The 21,486-nt window shown below is 42.2% G+C and overlaps 1 protein-coding gene across 1 annotated transcript in view; it reads left to right on the forward strand.

Moving 5' to 3' along the window:
* The window catches only part of DHTKD1 (dehydrogenase E1 and transketolase domain containing 1), a 44,845-nt gene extending 24,940 nt beyond the window's left edge, over positions 1-19,905 (forward strand). Inside the window, exons 11-17 of the mRNA XM_032798302.2 lie at positions 5,354-5,504; positions 8,657-8,763; positions 10,895-11,059; positions 11,946-12,028; positions 13,133-13,302; positions 14,216-14,301; positions 16,794-19,905. Coding sequence (XP_032654193.1) covers positions 5,354-5,504; positions 8,657-8,763; positions 10,895-11,059; positions 11,946-12,028; positions 13,133-13,302; positions 14,216-14,301; positions 16,794-16,895 — 864 coding nt within the window. The 3' untranslated portion in view covers positions 16,896-19,905. The remainder of the gene's footprint in view (positions 1-5,353; positions 5,505-8,656; positions 8,764-10,894; positions 11,060-11,945; positions 12,029-13,132; positions 13,303-14,215; positions 14,302-16,793) is intronic.
* The last annotated feature ends 1,581 nt before the right edge of the window (positions 19,906-21,486 follow it).

Genomic DNA, 21,486 nt, shown 5'->3' on the forward strand with positions numbered 1-21,486 from the left:
GGTCGCTCTGCAGCTTCCAGCTGCCATGAGCAGAGGGGGGAACCCCACAGCTCCCAGCCACCACCGTGGCGGGGAAAACCATGGAGCCACAGCAGCAGAAGTCACAGACAGGTCACGGCTTCTGTGAATTTTTGTTTATTGCTTGTGACCTGTCCATGAATTTTTTACTAAAAATAACCATGACAAAATCTTAGCCTTAGTCACAATAGAAGGCCTTGCCCCACCCATTCCTCAGTTCCTTTGCTGGAGCAGAATGTCAGAAGTACGACTCTGTAGTAGCTGGGAAGGAGGTTGGTATGTAGAATTTATGTGGACAACACGTCTCCAAGAAACTTACCTTGCATTAATTTGTAGTTGTTCATTCTTCAAGTAATGTCCACATAGACTCTACTCTTGGTGACTAACAGTTATGTGTTTGGTCGGAGCGAGGTAGTAGGAGTCCCAGTTAAGCAAGGATAGTAGGACAGCCCTACCAAAAGAGATCTTATCTGAAAGCCTCTACCAAAGAGTAGTGTCCAGTGCATGTGTCAGGTGGGCACCACATAACTGCCTTGCAGATTTCCAGAATAGGGACACTCTTCAAACAAACAGCAGAGGCTGCCTGAGCTGTAGTGGAATAAGTTCCAATATAGCTTAATGGATCTAGCCTGGTTAATTCATAACATGTCCTCATGCAGATAGATTATCCCTAAGGGGATATTGCCTGCCCATTAATGCTTTCTGCAAAGGCTACAAATAGTCTAGGTGTGTTCCTGGATGGTCTTGTCTTAATCCATCAAGTGTTACATTCTCTGGGGTGCAGGAAGTTTTGGGGAAGAAAACTAGGAGTTGGTGAATATAAATTGGTTTGCATGGAATTCTGAAACAATTTTGGGCAGAAACTTGAACTGAGACCTGAGTAACTTTATCCTTAGGAAATACTGGGTAAGGGGGCCCACCCTGAAGTCCTGAATCTCTTCTATCCTCTGAGCGAATGTAATGGCTATTAAAGGCAGTCTTCATATATTGTGGTAAATGGAACAGGTGGCTAAGGACTCAGATGGGGAATCTATCAACTCTGCTAATAGTATATTGAGGTCCCAAGAGGGAGAGAGCTCCCAAACTGAGGGGAAAAAACTTGAATAAGGCCTTTAAGGAGCCTTGCCACAGTAGGGTAGAAAACAGTATGGCCCTGAATAGGAGGACAGTGTGTAGATGTAGCTTCTAGATGGTGCTGATAGCTTCTAGATGGTGCTGATACTAGCCCTGAAACAATCTAGACCTTAAATAGCCCAGTATTGCTGAAATGAGTGTAGTCCAGTAAGACAGCTAGTGCTGAGATGCCTAGATAGACAACCTCTTCCACTTAAAAAGCAAAGTCAGCTTGAGGCTTTCCTGCTTTGGAGGAGAATTTTCTGAACTTTAAGCAGCTTCTTTCAATGGATGTCATGTAGCCAGCATCAGGTGTAACAGTGCTGGGTCCAGGTGCAGGATCTAACAACTGTTCTGAATGACTGCTAGGTTGAGCAGGTAAGGTGATTGGGGGCTGAACTGAGAGATTGTCAGATCCAAATAACAGAACTGTTCAGCACATGCTGGAGCTATCATGATTCAGAGTTTGAGACTGGAAAGGAGTTTTAGATTATCTAGTGTGACCTATATAGCACAGGCCATTAACATTTCACTCCATTACCCCTGTACTAAGCCCAATAACTAGTGTTTGAGTAAAACACATCCTCCAGAAAGGCATCCAGTCTTATAGGAAGACATCAAGAGAAGGCGGGTCCACCACTTACCTTGATGGCTTGTTCCATTGGTTTATCACTCTAACTGTTTAAAAAGGAAAAAAAAATTTTTACCTCATTTGAATTTGTCTGGCTTCAGCTTCCATCTGTTGGTTCTTATTTTTTCTTTCTCCGCTAGACTAAAGAGGCCGTTAGTATTCAGTATTTTCTCCATATGAAGTTACTTACATACTGTAATCAATTCACCTCTCAATCATCTTTTTGATAGACTAAACAGACTTATAGAGCTCAATCATTGTAATAATTAGTCCTGTCCTGTGATAAAGCCTCTATCCAAAATCTGGGGGCTTAACATGAACTCCCCCAAGCTTTTACCAGCTTGGGTCTGATCTCGCTGCCACCAGACAGGAATTACAGTGCCTGCCTCGCTCTGGTCCCCCAGACTTTCTCTGGAAAGACCCCCCAAGACAGAGACTCTGAGTCTACCGGCAAGGGAACTCCCGTCCCTTCCCTTCCCCCTCCCACCCAGACGTTGCTCCCTGGGCTAACTGAGAGGGCCTGATGTAATCTCTTTACATCACAATACCAAGAAAACCTGTCTCCTTCTTCCACAAAGAGACAAACCTCAAGCACAAGGGAACAGAGCTGATTCTTTCTCTCTTTCCCCGTAGCTTTTTCCCGCCCTGGGACAATAGGAGAATTCAACACAGAATGTAATGTTTCCCCTCCCCCTGTCTTCCTTTGAGAGAGACAGTATACCTGGTACAGAAATTTCTATCCCCTTGCCTAACTAGGAAAAGAAATTCAACCAGTTCCAAAAAGAAAAAAACTTTATATAAAAAGAAAGAAATTACATAGATTATAAACTAAACACTGCATTAAGAGGTCAATACAGGGATATGGCTTATAAGAAAATGAAATAAACAGTCGGATCGCAAAAAAATTTAGCCAATTTAAAATTAAACCAGTCCAGCACAAGTAACACACATGTAAACAAAAAACAAGAGCAATAACAGCCTTTGGCTTTGCTACCTTAGAAGAAAAGCTTGTTTACTCACAGCCGAGGAAAACAAAAAGACAGAGAACAAAGCCAAAAACCTTCAGAGGTTCCCACTCTTACTTTTAAAAAATCCGGTTTCCTGATTGGTCCTCTGGTCAGGTGTTTGGTTCCCTTTGTTAACCCTTTACAGGTAAAAGAAACATTAACCCGAGCTATCTATTTATGACACGTCCCGTGTCTTGTCTTGGTTTCCTCAGAACCCTTGGTACTGTGGGAATTGGCACAAAGGCATACATCAATCCCAGAGTACTAGGGATATGAGAGGTATCTGTCGAAGCCTGGGCTAAAATCCTCTCTGGAACAGAATGTTTGACACTTCTTGTTCTGGTCTGTGCCAAATAGGTCTATTTCTGGGAATTCCCTCTTGCAAAAGGCATTCTGCAGGACTGAGTCTGTCTCAGAACGGTCTGCTGGGTTGTTCTTCTAATGTGTTTTTGAAGGCTGGAAAGGTGCAGAGCTACTGATGAGATTTGATTTGGAATGCAAGAAGTCCAGAGCCACGTAGTCTCTGCTTTGTCAGACCATCATGCGTGATTGTGGTATTTTCTGTCAACACTTGATTTATGGATCTATGGAGAAGAGGTAGGGACAGTTTGCATGGCAGACAGAGGGCTCTCAGCTCTAGGATGTTTATGTGGAGATGAGCTTCCTGAAGGGACCATGGGCTCTGAGTTCAGAGGAGATCTAGGGGAATTCCCCATCCCTCAGTGGGAGATATGTCGTCAGTGTCTTGGTAGGCAGAAGTGCAGAGAAACTCTGCATGCCTAAAAATGCTTTTTTCACCAGATTAACAAAAAGACTTGAGTCCGCAACCATCATTTCCATATGATATCTCCTGGGCAGATACACTAATTTCAGCCACCCTTGCATGGAGGATAGGGGAATTTTAGCAAACTGTATCACACAGCTATGAGACCATGTGTCACGGAAGTCTGAGGCATGCTCTTACTATTGCTTTGGTGAGGTTTACTATTGTCAAGAATCTTTCTGTGGAAGATAAACTCTCGCTGACCTGGAATTTAGCACTGCTCCTATGCACTGTATGCTTTGAGTCAGAATTAGTGTGGTCTTCTTTCTGTTGACTGTCAGGGCCCATGAAGTAAAGAGCTTTAAAGTTACTTGGATCAAAGTGGTCATCTGTGGGGTTTATCTTCCTCAAACCAGCCAGTCTTTGAGGTATGTGTAGACCTATCTTCCCTGCTTCCTTAGGTAAGCTGCCACAACTGCCAAGCCCTTCGTAAATACCTTTGATGCTGTTGAGACCAGAGGTCACTATCCTGTATAGTAATAAAATGATCCTGCTAGAAATCTGAGGTATCTCCTCTGGTCTGCATGAATAGATAAGTGGAAAAATGGCTCTTGACTTGCAAGACCATTGAATCGGTCTTGAGGATCTAACAAGGGAATTATTCAGGCGATGGCATCTGAGGTTACTGGGTACTAATGGAGAGGGAATGACCAGATGACTGTGGTTGAGCTCTGACCTTTCTCTCTCTGTGAGGAGGCTTGTACTGTGCTCTCAAGTAGCAGCTTCAGGTGGACTTCTCTAGCTTTTCTGAGTTCTCTTAGAAAAGGGGCAACATATGGAGCCTCGCTCTGGGCTGCATCCCTCTCCTAGGCAAAGCAGGCACCAGAAGTATGTGTTGTCATGGCATCGAAGTTTTGCATGAGAGACGTCTTGAATCCCAGATATTTAGCTTTTGCCATGTTACTAGCACCCCTGAATGGAAGGATGGATGTAGTCTAGCCTAACTGAAACTTACTCAAAAAAAATTATGGACACACATTACAATATAATGTCATTTGTTTTTTTGACAACCGGCACTAACAAACAACTAAGTAGCAGGACACTAACTATACTAGCACAATGTGCAGTGAAGAAGACAGACTCTGAGGGTTCAGTCTTGCTGCCATGGGCAGTAAGAAGGACCTGAGGAATGGTTGAGGCCCATTCTGCCTTTTATGTCCTTGGGTGGTAGTGGGAGTAAGGAGGACATGTAGAATGCAGATGCTGCTCCAACAGACACCACTGGCCAAAAGAATCTCTAATTTTATGCGCACGGGGCATGTGCACATCACGAGTTGAATCCATGTGGACAGTCACTTGAAGAGCCCAGGTTTGCAAAATTCCAGTTCACTTCTCTAATAACTGGGATGGGTGAGTTGCCTTGTGGGGTTTTTTTTGTTTTAACAACTTGTTGCCATAGAAGTGACTGCAGGTGAAAAGAATTGTGGCCTGACTTACAGGGAGCAGGTCGATAATAATATCAATTCAGCAACTCATTCAACTCAAGCTCTTAGTTTTTTATTTTATTGTGGATAGTTGAGAAAGAGGGGTTCTGTTTTTTTTTCTGGGAGGAGATCAGCTGTGGAGGTGAATGAGACTATGAAGTAGCCTTATAGCTTCCCCCCCGCATCCCCCCAAAAGGTGATTTGTGAATGCCTCTTACCTAGGAATGTGCCTGCCAAACATTCTTATCATAGGCATGCTTTGATTCTGAAAAACAGAGTCAAATTCAAACATCTTGTTTCACCCACCTACCTTTTCCAAATTCTCTTTCTTTGTTAGGTGAGCAATAGCCCCCTGTCTGAAGAAGCTGTGCTTGGTTTTGAGTATGGAATGAGTATTGAAAGCCCCAAGTTACTGCCAATTTGGGAGGCCCAGTTTGGTGATTTCTTTAATGGAGCCCAGATAATATTTGACACTTTCATCTCTGGAGGTGAGTGGAGCAACTTTATTAAAATAAAGTTATTTCTTACATGTTACAGAAATTCCTTTTTAACTAAAAGGCCCAGTGCTCATGGAAAGCAGTTCTGTTCTTTGTATCATGTATAATATCTACCTATTAACGTCAAAACCTTGCCTTGACGTTAATAGTGAACTTCAATTCCCAAGTTCCCCACAGACATCTTCCTGCCAGTTCCAGTCCCTCTCGCTGGACACTCACAGCAAACTTACTTTCTGTCTCCAAAGAGACAGAGTACATACCAGCCTATTAGTTTAGCTGAAGACTCATGCTTTATTTCAATATAACAGCACTGAGATGGTTTATGGTAAAACTAAAAATAAGTTTATTAACAAAGAACAGAGGTTTAAGTGATACTCAGCAAGAGAGAGACAGGTATGGTTACAAGCAAAACAAAACATGCTTTCTAGGGGATAAAATTTAATTTTAGTAAGTTACAATCTTTGCCTAAGCAGTTTTCTCACTTACATAAAGTTACCAACATCTCTAACCTTCCTGGTCTGGGGATCCAACTTTCACAGGCTCAAAGGTGCTGTTCCCCATGTCCCCTGGGTGATGGATCACTAAAGGTGTGTTTTTCTGTTTTTGTTTTGTTCCTCCCCCGCCCCCTTTGTATTACCCAAAATCCACTATCTGGGTTCAAGAGCCCGGAAGGCTTCCTGGGGTGCAGATTCTGTTCCCTGGCATGATTGCCAAACTGTTGTCTATGCTGCTTGTTATGTTAGCTTGATAACTTTGTTAGCCTTTATATATAAATGTAGTTTCATTGTCCTGTGCCTGTAGCCAAGCCTGTCAGACAGGTAGGTACATATTCCTTTGTCTAGGGCAGGCTGGGTTCATGCACTGCCTCCCAAACATATTTCCAGAACACATCTCTTTGTACACAACCCTTACATGCTTCACACAATGATTTTCAGGACCACCATGGCACCAGTTTACATATATCATACATGATACCTTTTTAGATACATATTATGACAAGTGTGTTGGAGGCAAAAAGTGTATCAGGCTTGCTATGGGGGGGCCTCTGACAGTTTGCATTGAAGGGATAAAACGGTTATACAGACCCCGTGTTTGACATCCTCCTTGAGCTGTTGGACTCCACAGTCTTGCTGCCTAGCCTTTGGAACTAGTGGTTTGGACTTCCCGAGCCCCCCAGTTGCTTGGGCTGATTGCCCCTCAAAGACCACCTGGCTGTGGTAGCTCTGGTTGCTAGTTACCACTTTCAGGGACAATGTGGCAGTAAAGCAAGGAAAGCAAAAGCTTAGCAAAGGGTTCCTTGCAACCACAGACTTTTCAAAAGCACAAGAATTATAGGTCTGTGGGGAAAACGACCAACTCCTGAACACAATCCTCCTTAGGCTGATTTTTTTTTTGCCTCCTGTTGTGAGTCTCTGGGTCAGATACAAGTCCTTAGGGGAGGCAAAGTCCATCCTGCCTCCACTCCTTCCGGGCAAGCTGCCTTTTTAACAGTCTCTGCCACCTCTGGGTCAGGTGGTCAAGCAGAGAAACTGCAATTCCCTCAGCTGTGTGCTTGGGGGAGGGGTATCCATCCCACTCTCCCTTCTCTGACCTGACAGGTTTCTGTGAAGAAAGAGCCCATTCAAGGTTAAAGGCTCTGCTGGCAGAAACCCCATTGTGGAAGTAGGGGAGAATTCTTCATTGTTGATGGCCTGTGAATGCTCTGGCACAGCTTTCCAAACCTAAACCCTCCACTATGTGTCAAATTTCTGCTACAAAATGGCTGCACAATGTCTGTTACCATTACAAATGGAATTTACAACCAGGCACAGATATATAGATAGTTCGTGGTGTGTGTACAATTAATATATATAAAATCTGTGTCCAGTTTATATATAACATAACTTCAGTTTCTGTTTGAAAGAAAGAATTGTCTGAGTTGTAAATTTTTTTTTTTTCAGCACACAAGACTTAATCTGAGATGGCACTTTATTGACATAGTTCCCAGGAAACTGGCAAACTAAGAATAGGAATCAAGAGTGGTAGCCATGTGTGTCTATATCAGCAAAAAGAACGAGGCGTACTTGTGCCATCTGAAACTGACAAATTTATTTGGGCATAAGCTTTCATGGGCTAAAACCCACTTCATCGGATGCATGCAGTGAAAAATACGGTAGGAAGATAGATATATACACACAGAGAACATGAAAAAAATGACTGTTGCCATACTATAACGAGACTAATCAATTACAAAATGTTGTTTTCTCCTGCTGATAATAGCCCACCTTAATTGATTAGTCTCATTATAGTTGGTATGGGAACACCCATTTTTTCATGTTCCACGTGTGTGTGTGTGTGTGTGTATACTATAGTATATATATATATCTTCCTACTGTATTTTCCACTGCATGTCTCTGAAGTGGGTTTTAACCCACGAAAGCTTATGCCCAAATAAATGTTAGTCTCATAGGTGCCACAAGTACTCCTCGTTCTTTTTGAGACTAGGAAATGATCCTTAAGCAGGACAGTATTAGCATACACTCTGCTTCGGATGGACACATTTCAACAGCGGCAACTGATTTAAGAAATGACTTACTAGAGGTTTAATAGGTATGAAGTGCTCAGTGCTGGTATTTTGATATAGAAGCCTGTCTCCAAATATTTAAAAAGACGGCATGCAGTGAATCACTTTTATTCAGTATGTTTTGTTGAACTTTAAATGTTCTTGGATTTTTTTTGAGGCTTTTAATTGAACACCTGCCTAATCAGGATGACACTGTCCAATTCAGAGGATTCTATTGTAACTTTTGGTGAAATTTTTAAAACCAAATTTAGGATTTATAATTAAAACAGAGGAATTAGCGTCAGTACTGCAGATTTAGAATCCTCTTCAGAAGCCAGTGTCTCTGATTTTGCACAAAGGCTTCAGTGTCCTCAGACTTTCAGATAATCAAAGTTGTACTGTGTCAGAATTTCAGACTGACCACTAAATTCCCACAGGAAGCTGCATAGTTTTGTTTAATCAAAGACAATATCTTGCTAGATATTTTGTGCGTGTAAACCTTTGGGAGAGGATTTGCATAGACTTACCAAGTGACTCTGTATAATGTTGAATTATACACTGTGTAACTCTTCTCTCCTCCCCCCGGATCCTGCTTCTTTAGGTGAAGCTAAGTGGCTCCTGCAGAGCGGGATAGTCATTCTTCTTCCCCACGGCTATGATGGTGCAGGCCCTGAACACTCTTCCTGCCGAATGGAACGTTTCTTACAGGTAGTCGGACACACCTGCCTGTGTCATACCCTCTATGCATGTCAGTATCAGATGCTTCAGGAAGGCTGCTATTAAAAGTTGCTACATGCCTATAGCACTTGCCAGTCAAATTAAGCAGTGTAGATTGATTTAAATCAGCAGGCAGGAAGCCTTGGTATAAATCATTGATTTTAATCTTGTTTTGCATTTGCCCTTTTTGTTTTCCAAAGTGAGGTAGTTTCTCAATGATTGGTAACCATTAAAACATGTTGATTTCCAACTAAATACAGCCTTTGCACAAAATTTGATCCTTCTTTTTTGATGCACTATAGCTATATGCATTTATTTAACTAATTGTATAGATTAACCTACATTTATTCACATTCTTAATTTTTTACATTTGTATTATATTAGAAAATATTTTATTGTAATAGAAAATGCTTTTCTTATTTATTAGATGATTGTATTTTACTTTTTTGCAGTGTTGTTGTTGTTGTTTGTTGTTTGTTGTTGTTAGTCCCAGTATATTAGAGATGTGTGTGGTAATATCCTTTATTGGACCAGCTTTTGTTGGTGGAAAAAAAACACATTTTCAAGCTTACACAGAGCTCTTCTTCTTCTAAGCTTGTCTCTCACCAACAGAAATTTATTGTAAATTGCGGTAAAAGAAATTACCTCACCCATCTTGTCTCTAATATTTTACTTGTGTCAAGCTGCATTTCGATGAAAATTGGAATTGAGTTAAATGTATAAAAACATGTAAAATTATTTTTCATAAAAAACTATCCTTATCAGTACATTTTATGAAAAATGAGTTTATTGAAATGTGAATTCAGAACACTTTTTTTGAATTAGGTTTTATTTTTTAAAAGGAATTATTTGTACTGAACTGATTGTTTCTGGTGGTCATATCCTTCCAGATTTTAGAACTATAGATCTTATCCTCTTGAACTTAGTTTTTATTCCTAAATTGGTAGATGAAAACAAACTTCCCTGTTCTTTTCAACTCTGAATTGATTTTTCAACTTTGGATGGAACTAGTCATTGAATTGAACTGAACTAGTCAAATGAAATAAAGAACACGTTATCTTTGCACCAGAAGAAACGGCTAATGTTGTCAAAAGCTAGTTTAGCATTTCAGGTGCAATAGGCAGAGAATTCCACAAGCTCAGTGGTTTGACTTTCTTTAAAACTTTTTGGAAGTAAACATGCACTGCTTGAATATTTTTTATTCCATTTTAAATGATTTTAATAGATTATAGTAAGTTTAAGTCTTAATGTAGGTTGTCATCAGTTCAATTTTAATTTTAAATCAGTTTATTTTTAAAAAGAAATAATGTATTCTTTTTTTCTAAGATCATGGATTTTCATCCACCTTGAATTAAAGGCTTGGCATTTATGTTAAGTCTCTGCAAGATCATATAACCAAGGTGATTGCTATGAAAAAGAAATGGCATGGATTGGGAGAAAGGGTGATCATGTGCTTAAGGTGCAAGTCTGGAGGCTGCAGTTCTATTTTAGGCTCTGAAACAAACTTTTCATGTGTCATCTTAGATGAGCCATTTAACCAATCAGGAAACTGACCTTCAATGGGAACAATATTTACCTGCCATGTAGATGCGTTTTAAGGCTGAATTCACTAATGTTTGCAAAGGGACGTTGGGGTCCTCTATTGGAAAGCACTTCAGAATTGCATATTATCATTTTGCCGTTGTTGCTATCTTAAAAAAAGTTGCATTATAAATATTTTATTTTTAAAGGCTGTAACACATCTTTGTGTAACTCTGTAAGTGCTTTATAAACTCACTAGGTGATTGCAGTCTGTGTGGGAGGTATGGAATCAAATACAGAAGTTGTTTAAGAGCCCGTTTGCACTTTTAAAAACAAAAGAATCAAGGGTCCTGGTTACACCGCAGTTAAAGCTTTTGTAGTTTAGTTGAGATGTTAGCAATGTTTTATAAAACAATTAGAGCGACTTCTTCATTTGTTTATCACCTTTTCCTGTAAGTTGAGACCTTCAGCACATATTGGAGTGTATATCTGTTCCCTGTACAAACACCAGTGATTGTACCTCAGTGATTTGTGCTGTATCAAGCATGTTAGGTTGACAGCTTGCTTATTGGTGAGGGTTTATTTTGTTCTCCTTGCACAGATGTGTGACAGTGCAGAAGAGGGAGTTGATGGTGACAACGTGAACATGTCAGTTGTGCATCCAACCACCCCAGCACAATATTTCCATTTGCTCCGTAGGCAGATGATCCGAAACTTCCGGAAACCTTTAATTGTTGCTTCTCCCAAAATGCTACTCAGATTTCCAGTAAGTAGAAATACTCTCTGCTAGGGTTACTTTTAGTTTGGTTTTACCCTCTAAGACCTACTCTAAAACACATTGTTACACCAATTTAAACTGGTTCAAACTTTGTGCATTGGCCTTCTTAAATATATTTAAACATGGCTTATATTGGTTTAGTTTGCACCTGTAAACTTTGCCAGTGCAAGCTAAGTGAATATAACAGTTTTACGCGGATATAAGTGTGTCCACACAGGTTTTTGTTTTTTTGTTTTTTTTTTTTTACCCCGTTGACACTACAGTGGTTTTCCAAAGGATTTTAGTTAAAATGGTGTCTAATTTGACTTTCTCCACTTACGTTTGCTTTTTCCATTTCACTCATCTTAGATATTCAGACTACATTGGTGAGTTTCACTTCCCGGTTCTCATGCATTAGCAAAATGTCCTGCTATGTTTTGGCATTCACAGTGTTGGCAAAGAATGTGGGTTTTTGTTTGTTTTTTAATTCTTCCACCTTTTGCCCTTTCAAGAGGGTGGGAGGAAATTCTGGAAATTAAAAAAAAAAAAAAAAAGGGTGGGGGGGGAAGGAATACTGGATAACTCTTCGTAATAGTTTCAGTAAAATTTTAGTCTAAATCTGTGGGCTATTTATTTGACAATGTCTCTTTAATCCCTTGGCATCAGCTGTTAATCAGTTTGATTGTAGCCATTGTTAATAATGAATGTTATGCCAAGAAACTCAGAATCCCCATAAACAACTGAGAGACAAACTTTTCTGATCAATAACACATAGTACAAGACTTGGGGGATGGGGGGAAGAGGGTCTTCGGGATCATATTTTAATTATTATACAGCACGTTGATTTTTAGATTTGAAAACCACAAGTTAAATATCCTACTTTTTTTCCTCCTAGGGGGCAGTGTCAAATTTTCAAGAAATGGCTCCAGGGACAACATTCAAGCCTGTAATTGGTGATTTGTCAGTGGATCCTAACAGGTAACTTGATTGTTGTTTCTAATACTCACAGTTCCAAACACATGTAAGCATAATTGGCTGTAAAACAAGTTTATTGCCTCCCCCCCACCCCTTAAAAACTAATTTCTGATAATTTTATGAGGTAAAAATAAACAGGATCAGTAGGAGACCAAAAATAGAATTATAGGTTCTTTTATTCTCTTGTCACCTCTGTAAAACTGACTCCACTGATTACATTAGTTAGCCTGGATTTACACGCCTATAAATGAGGGCCGAATTAGGCCTGAAGGTTTTGCACTGCACATAAAGGAGACTGATCTAATCTTTAGGAAACGTGATCTCTGCATAGTTGGGCATATCTTATACCACCAGAAACTTCAGTACAACTGACAGTTGGTAAAAAAAAGACCCAGGAATGAAACAGCAGGAGTGGGTAAGATATAATCATTGAGGCCTGAGCTCAGGTGCATTCAGAGAGCTTGAGTTTGGTGGTTTATCTTGCTTCTGCCTATAGTGTGCTTGACGTTGACTAGTGCTGCTCATTTGTAAATAAATGAATCCCCCACTCTGCTTCTATTTTTATGACAAAAATAATAGTTTTTTGTTATATTGGTCTTTGAACACTTAACATGCTGAAGTGAGGAGGCTGTAGAGATGAGAACCATGGCTGGAGCAGAGAACTATATTTCAAAAGTATGTTTTATCTCTTTCTTTCTTTCTTTCCCTTCCTTAGGTAGGAATATTAAGAGCCCTGTTTGGATAAGCTTCTATCTATAGAGATAGTAGCCAAAGAAGTACTACAGAATCTGAATTACTTGAATCTTTAGTGTATTTATCCTCAACACCCTATACATTAGGCAAGTATTACTATCCATCTCTAACAGATGGGAAACAGAGAGACTAAGTAACTTGCCCAAGTCTGGGATGGAGCAAGGAGTTGATCCAAGACTAGGAACTTAATAACTGGACAGTCCTTTCTTTTCTGCCCTCTTTTTCTTTCTTTTGATCTGAAAGTCAGCTCTTTGGCCTTGTTCAGATTTTAGGATTTAATGTATAACAAGCAGCTGTGTCGGGTCTCTTTTAAAATGCTATACTTGAAAACACTTCAATTTTTATGCCTTTTAGCATCAGCCGAGTGGTGCTATGTTCTGGCAAGCATTACTATGCTTTGGTGAAACAGAGAGAGGCACTAGGAGAGAAGCAGCACAGTACTGCTATCGTCAGACTAGAAGAACTGTGTCCTTTTCCCCTGGAAGCTCTACAGCAAGAGATGAACAAGTACAAAAATGCCAAAGGTCAGGCAGATCTTTAAACTTTGCATTTAACCTCTTTTAAAGTATTGAAACAAATCCATGGCCATGTAGGAGCTCCACTTGTTGCTGCTCCACATTGTTCTTTCCTTTTAGGATTAAAAGGCCTAGGTTTGGTTTGGTTTTGTTGTTGTGTCCCCTTCTCTTCTTCCCCCCTCGCCCCATAGATACAACTTTAGATCTGCTTCAGAAACACAAGTCCTTATTACCTGCACCATAAGGGAATATACTAGTATGGAACTTATGATGCAAATAAGCAGTTCTGAATCTATCCGGCAGAAGGCTGTGGTAAACGTACATGTTATTAGTAATACAAATTGAGTTTGTATTACAGCGGAACTTGGGAGCCCAATTGAGTTTGGGTTCCCATTGTGGTAGGCCCTGTACAAACAGACTAAGAGACAGTCCATGCCCTAAAGAGCTTATTGATACAATGGTTTAATTTTACAATACATGCATTTAAACAAATATTGCAGATCAGTTAATTGGTGTTTTTTCTATTCAACACCTAAGTTGTATCCCTTGGCTTTGTGGGAGGGATATCCTTCAAAGCACACGGAAGTGAGGGAGTGTTCTCTGTAATGCAAGGATTTGGAGGTAGAGGAACAAAAAAAATTGGGAAGAATAACTTGTTCTTAAAATATGAATTTTTATCCACATTTATTTTCACCCCTAGCGGCAGCATTGTGTGGTTACAAAGTCAGTCCAGTCCTAGTAATCCTCAGACTGAAGAGTGGTGTCTTTGCTGTCGTAGCAGGACCATTGTAGATGGAATGGGAATATACAGCTAAGAAAACTAGCTTAGAGACTCATTAGTACCTGTTTCTGGATTCAGTGAGAAGGTCAATTGGTGTATATATGGAATATACAAACAAATGGCTTCTTATCTTTCCTACAGATTTTATTTGGAGTCAGGAGGAGCCACAGAACATGGGTCCCTGGGCCTTCGTGTCACCAAGGTTTGAGAAGCAGTTGGCATGTAAGGTAAGGTTTACAGTAATCTTTTAAATTGATGTTTGAGTCTTTAGATACTATATATATTTTTCTACCAGGAATTAGTAGTGATTTAGTTTAATGTTCATAAACGTAAAACCTCTCAAATAAGTGCAATATTCCAACTTAAGCTATTATATGTTTAGAATAGTATCTAGTGGTCACAGATAGAATTGGGCCTGTCACGTGAGGTGCTCTACAAACAGTGAGGAAACCCTGCCCCAAAGAGTTCACGATATAGACAGAGAAGATAAACAGGCCCAAGTAGTAGGGGCATAAATGTCCATTTTAGGTGCCTAAGTCCAACATCTGGGTACCACTGGCATTCACAAAACTGCTGCGCAGCTGCCATCTAGCCATGTAGACCCCCCTAATTTCCACCTCTGCAGTCCCTGAGGCCTCTGAATTTTAGCTGCTGTGCACAGATGCCTAACTCCTGACATCACCCAACAGCTCAGTGCCCAAGCCCCAGTGAGATGCACAAACAAGGTGTTCCCCCTAACAGTTCTCTGTAACCTAGATGTCAAGATACAGGGCTTTCCTTATTAGAAAATGAATAAACAATAGAAAAGGGATAAACAGCCTTACCCAAAAACAATACAATTTAAAGTACTTATAGCTAAATACACATAAAGACTCCACCAGCCAGATACATAGATGCAAATACAGCAAAACAATTTAAAAGACTATACTTTTGCTACCTTGTACTTACAGCTGGGAAACAGAAGATAAGAAAGATTGGAAATAGATCCTCTCATAGCTGAGAGTGCACAGAACAGACAAAAACTCAAGACCGAGAAAAAACCCAAATTCCCTCCCTTAAGCTTTGAAAAATCCGGTTTCCTGATTGGTCCTCTTGTCAGGTGTTTGGTTCTCTTTGTTAACCCTTTACAGGTGAAAGAAACATTAACCCGTAGCTATCTGTTCATGACAGATGCACAAACAAGGTGTTCCCCCACCTGTCTTGCCTTCGGGACCTGATTCAATAAAAAGCATGCCTAAACCCATATAGAGTGGCTAGTTGAGGTTGTCCCCACCCACCCATAAAGTTGCCAACCCTCCCGGTTTCGCCAGGAGTTTCTCAGAATCAGGCTCTATTTCCAGGAAGCTACTGAAGCCAAACTGGGAGATTTTAGGCACCTAAAGGTCCAGCGGCGCCAGGGGTGAAAGTAACTTAAGTACGGATGGCGGCCGGGGTCCTGAGCAAGGGTGGTGTGGGGGGGTGGGCCCCGGAAGGGGTGGGGATGGGTCCAGACTCCCCTAGCCAGCCCTTCAGCGCTGCCTGGGGTCTGGTGGCAATTTAAAGGGCCCAGGGCTCCCAGCTAGTGCTACTTTAGGGCTCCAGCAGTGATTTAAAGGGCCAGAGCCCCAGGCCCTTTAAATTGCTGCCAGGAGCCCTGGGCCCTTTTAAATTGCTGGGCCTGGGGAAGCTGCTCCTTTCGGCCCCTGTCATCAGCAGCCCTGCCAGTACGGTCGGCTGTGAACTGGCTTACTTTTACCTCTGAGCGGGGCTAAGGCAGGCTCCCTGCCTGTTCTGACTCTGTGTCACTCCCGCAAGTGGCCAGCATGTCCCTGTGGCCACTGGGATGGGCAGGGGGTCTCCATGTGCCAAGTCCACAGCTCCCATTGGCCAGGAACTGTGGCCGATGGGAGAGGCAGGGGTGGTGCCTACAGGTAGGGGCAACATGCGAAGCCCCCTACTCCCTCCCCTCATGGACTGCAGGGACATGCCAGCCACTTCCAGGAGCAGTGTGGGGCCAGGGCAGGCAGGGAGCCTGCTTTAGCCCCACTGCGCCACTGATTGGGAGCCGCCCAAGGTAAGTGCTGCCTGGCTGGAGCCTGCACCCTCCCCCACAACCTCAACTCTGAGCCCTCTCCCACACCCAAACTTCCACCCAGAGCCTGAACCCTGCACTCCCTTCTACATCCCCAACCCCTGCCCTAGCCCGGAGCCTGCTCCCCAGTTGCAGGCTCAGCCCAGAGCCCCCTCTCACATTCTGAACCTCGCAGCCCAGGCCAGAGCCTGCACCCCTGCCCCAGCCTGGTGAAAGTGAGTGAGGGTGGGGGAGAGAAAGCGAAGGAGGGGGTGGAATGAGTGGGGTGGTTAAGATCTGCTGAGGCACTTCTGCTCTCATTCTTGGAAGTGAACTTTTCAGGACCTTATGGGTTCTCCACTGTGAAATCTCTTTTTGGGTGGGCTGTCACCTTTAATATTTTGGTCTTGGGGGCATAGTTTACTCAGGCAATCATCCCATTGTTGAGTTAGGGTGAAGCAGATACTTTTTGATTAGTAGAAGGACAGCAATAGCTTCCTGAATCATGTATATGTGGGACTCGAGGATCCAGTGTTTCATAATTCATTTATTTTGAGGGATTCAAGTGCCATGGTGATAATGGCATAGAATCATATTAGTTAAATGAATAAAATAAATCTTAATCAGACATCAGTCTAAATCACTCCCCCCCTTGAACTTTAATTGCAGCTCCATCTTGTGAGTAGACCTCCTTTACCAGCCCCAGCAGTAGGCATTGGAACACTACACCAGCAGCAACAGGAAGACCTCCTTGCCAAAACTTTTGTGTAAGGCCTCTCTACTTAGAAACCAGTTTCTTATAATATTTGTAAACTCCTTACAAGGAAAACCCCTTGGCCTTTTCATCCTAAAAAGGAAGAACAAATCAGGAACTGTTCTGGAAAAGAGCAGACAGTTCTTTAAATGTACGGATGCAACAAAACCCATAATGACCTCAGCCTGTGTGTATTACGCAGAGGATAATTCTCACTATCCTTTTTGTATTTTTTTATTATTATTATATAAAAACAACAGATCTGCAGTGAGATGAGTCAGTTAACTAGGAAATCAAATGTTTCATTTATAAAGCATTATCCCACATAGCAGTACAAATCCATAGTTCTTTGATATTCATTTGTGGGAAGTTTTCCCTTGACTTTAAATTTAGATTTTTAAACCTCAGTGGATGTTTAAAAATTGAATAATGCCTTCAAATATGGCATTTCTATAACAATAAAGTGTTTTTCATTGGCCTTTGAGAACCAGGTTTGATGGGTCTCAGTCCCTTTTTCTCTGAGTGGGCAGAGGTGGGGGAAAATACCACCACACTTGGGTTCCCTGATTGACAATTTCAGCTGAGAATTGAATGAGCCATGGACACAACTATCTTCTCACCCCTGAGCAGTGCCTCTCCTTCTGGGTTGAAGCACAATGGCTGGGCAGTGTATGGGAAAATGACAGTGCTGGCTGCCTATGTTGTGTTTATTCTGAGGATAAACAGAGAGCTCTAGCCTCCAGGACTGTGAAACCAGCACCTTTCTTCAACAAAAAATTCACTCACCCATTTTTAAAGAATTAACCATTGCTTTCTGAGATGTGATGTATCAAAATGGCTGTTTACCTTGTTCATTTCTGTTGCTCATATCCCAACACTCTTGAATATGAAACATCAGACATTTAGTGCATGTATTACTGTAATACAATACTAATTTTTCATCCAATATTTCCATTTCCAAACCCTTTCTGTGCTGAATTCTGTAACTATTGCAATCTGAGAACACATCTCTAACATGCAGCTGTCTGTTCTTAGTGGATGAGAAATGTTGCTGCAGTTCATTAGTTTAACTCTTGTCTTAGCTTTTGAAAAAGATTTGAATGGCAGAAATACATGCAGCGTAATACAAGTTTAAATTGGATTATTTGATATCCAGCATTTGGAACATTGAATACAGCCGTTCTTTTAATGTAAAGGTTAAATGACCTCGTTTGGCTTTTTTGGCTGGTGCTTAGAAAACTGTCACATTAAATAATGCTATAGCAATATTTTGTTGAGCTCTTCGTACTGTGACATAAGTTGTGACATTTGCATTTTAATATTTTTTCCAGTAGAAATGTTTTTTTTTCAAAATTGAATGTATTTTTCAGTAGAAATTCTCTTAAGTGAGCTCCTAGGACATGAAGAGAAATCTTCAATCAGCAACATCTTACGTACCAAGTATAAAGTGCACACAAACATAAGAGATGTTGGACCAGATCATAATCCCCAAATCTGCACATGGATCTCACCCTTTTCATGTGGAGAGTGGGGTGATCCTCCATTGTACACTTGCCACCCAAGCCCTTGAAAGATGCTCTGTAGGACTAAGATACACATGGTGGAGAGAGGTTAACAGCTCCAGGCAGGGTAGATTTTAAACTTTTTTTTGTTTTCACTGAAACTGTTTTTTTCTGTTCAGTGGACTAGATTTTGGAGCCCTTACACTAGTGGGCACAACATAAGTAGTCACATTGATTTTTAAAATGCAATTTCATTTATCTTAAACAAGCATCACAAACTAATTTTCAGAACACTCCTGTATGAGGCAGGTTTATTCTTCCATTTCATAGAAGTTACGTGACCCTGCCTAACTCCACAGAGGGAGTCTGTAGCAACGCAGAGAATAGTATGCTGGAATTTGTGTCCAGACTATACCTTTGTCAACAGTTGCTTAACATGTTACTTTGGCTGACAGAGTGCAGCAGGAGCTTATGTGACACTTTGTTTTCCTGGGGGGAGTACTTGTGGAACATTGTGTTGCATTTTCCTGAGGTTAATAGCAACTCTAGCATTGGCCTTTCTGGTCTTCTTTAGGTATGCTCTATACAGGAGTATTGCAACAATGGCTCTCAGACTTTTGCTAGTTATAATACAGTTAGTATAAGAAGCCACATCTAGTGTTCTTTACATTCTGTCTGTTAGGTTCTGGAGAACTTTAGGCATATTAGTAAATGAGCTCCAAGAAAAAACAGGAAATCCTAGCTTGACCTGTGAGTCTCCAGTGCTATGTAGTCTGCTGGCATCTACTCCTTCTCCACAGCTGGGACCGAATGCAGAGTGCGTACTAACCTACTGCCTTCACTCAACAAACCCTATTTGAATTGGGGCACTTCAGAGTTTAGCCCTGTGGTATATTACCCCTTACTCCCCTGCTGTCTTTGCTCTCCTCTATTTAATACTGCATCAGTATAGCACTTGTCTTCTTCCCCTGCCCCCAAAGTGGACTCTACATAATCTCTTTTCTCTACCAAGTTGACAGTGATGTCTTAATGACAAACTTGCAGACAGTTGCATGCATAAAGTCTAAACCCAGAGCTATGCCTAAGTCCCTACACTTCTCCTTGGGGGAACAGTCTCTGTTTATTGACCATCTTCCTACACTTTCCTCCCAGAAATCTTAGTTCTGTCCATTTCAGGGGAATGAAGAGGATATGGTTTTATTTTCTATCCCTGTTTGACTTCATATGGTAGGGGTAGTACTGAAGCTTTAGAGCGATGATGTAGGTTGATAGTTGTGTTTTAAACCTGTGTAGGCACTGCTACATATTAGCACTCCACAACCACATAGAAAGACAACTCTCTCTCCCTTGAAAAGCTCAGTTTGACCAAAGAGACTCCAAAATAAGAGGAGAGAATGAAATACAACTCCTTTCCCCCCTCCCATATTACTTTTCAATTTATATGTATATTTTGTCGTATTGTGCCCATTTGCATCTGCTGGAATCCTGTCTTTGAATTAAACTTGACCTCATTTGTTCTTTGTCACATTCTAGCTCTGCTCTAATTATTTATGCTTTTTGTAGTTAAAATGTTTAACCCTTTTCTTCCTTTTCACGGTGGCTGAGTTGTGTAGGATTTTCAAGCCCTCCTATACCTGCCCCTACCCAGGGCCGGTGCAAAAGAAGTTTCGTGCCCTAGGCGAAACTTCCACCTTGCGCCCCCGCCAGCCCTGCAGCAGTTCCCCGCCCCCCCCACCCTGAAGTGTGCCCCCCACCCCTGTGGCAGCACCCCACGGCAGCTCCCCACCCCCTGGACCGAGGAGCCCTGCGGTACCTCCGCACCCCAGCTCACCTCTGCTCTGTGTCCTCTCCAAGCACGACTGCGCAGTGGAACCCCTGGGCTGCGGGCTGCCGGCGGTGGCGCACTGACCCAGGGGCTGCCCTGGGCTGTGGGCTGCCGGCGGTGGCGCACTGACCCAGGGGATGCCCTGGGCTGCGGGCTGCTGCGGCGGTGCACTGACCCAGGGGACGCCCTGGGCTGCGGGCTGCTGCGGCGGTGCACTGACCCGGGGACCCCCTGGGTTGCCCACTGCCGCCAGCAGCTCAGACTCCCTCTCCGTCCCAGCAGCAGCGGCCACTCAACCACTTAAAACAATTTGGGGGTGCTGCTTTTTGGCACCCCCAAATCTTGGCATCCTAGGCAACCGCCTAGTCCACCTGAATGGTTGCACTGGCCCTGCCCCTACCACCCCACATTAAGTATAGCTATGGCTGTTAGGAGCTGCTGTCAGAATGACACTGAATGCAATGAAGATTGGAGAAAGCAGTGTTATGTGGCCACAGCAAAAAGAGTTTGCAGATCCTGCTATTGTCCAGTGATATGTAAGCTAGGTTTGTTTTTTTAAAATAAGCCTATGGTTAGGCTCCTGTATCCTGTTAAAATTCAGTGGAAGTTTGGCACTTTTGCTCTTATATCCCTTAAAGTAGGAGGAGTAATAGCAGGGTTTGTGTGTTGCCAGACAGGATATGATGGGGGCGGGGGGGGGAGGTTGTATTATATTTCCTTAATTTTTGTAGCAGGAATCCAAACAGCAGGAAGTTGAGGTAGGTCTAGCAACTCCACCAGCCACAGCGTAGTGCTGAAAAATTCTTGGTCCCTGTTGAAAGAGAGGTTTCAGAAAACTCCTGTTCTTTGTGTCGAAAGAAAGCAAGTCTGGTGCTTGTTATGACAGCTAGGTTTGAAGATAACTACCCTTACAACCAGGTTTCATTATAGCACAGAAACGCCATCGTCATCTGCACCTTAACTCTAGAGCGGGGGTTGTCTCTAGCTAGAGGTATGACCCCTGGCTCGGGTATACCTAGCCTACATCTCCTGAGCTCATGCGAATAGAAATAGCAGTTTAACTGTAGTGGAGGTATGGCTGGGCCGGGCTGCGTAGGTAGCTCCCGCCCTTTAAAACTGTGGTGATGCTGCTATTTATATTTCTCCTACCTCAATAAGAGCCGGGCGGGGATGGTACCTGAGCAGGGGCATCACCCCCGCCGGTAGTGCAGACAGAGCCAGCGGTCTCTACTGTATTTATTCTCAGAGCGCCCGGTGCGCTCCAAGCTCCTCGAGGGGGGC

Source organism: Chelonoidis abingdonii, chromosome 1 (genome assembly GCF_003597395.2).
Source record: "Chelonoidis abingdonii isolate Lonesome George chromosome 1, CheloAbing_2.0, whole genome shotgun sequence".
NCBI lineage: Eukaryota > Metazoa > Chordata > Testudines > Testudinidae > Chelonoidis > Chelonoidis abingdonii.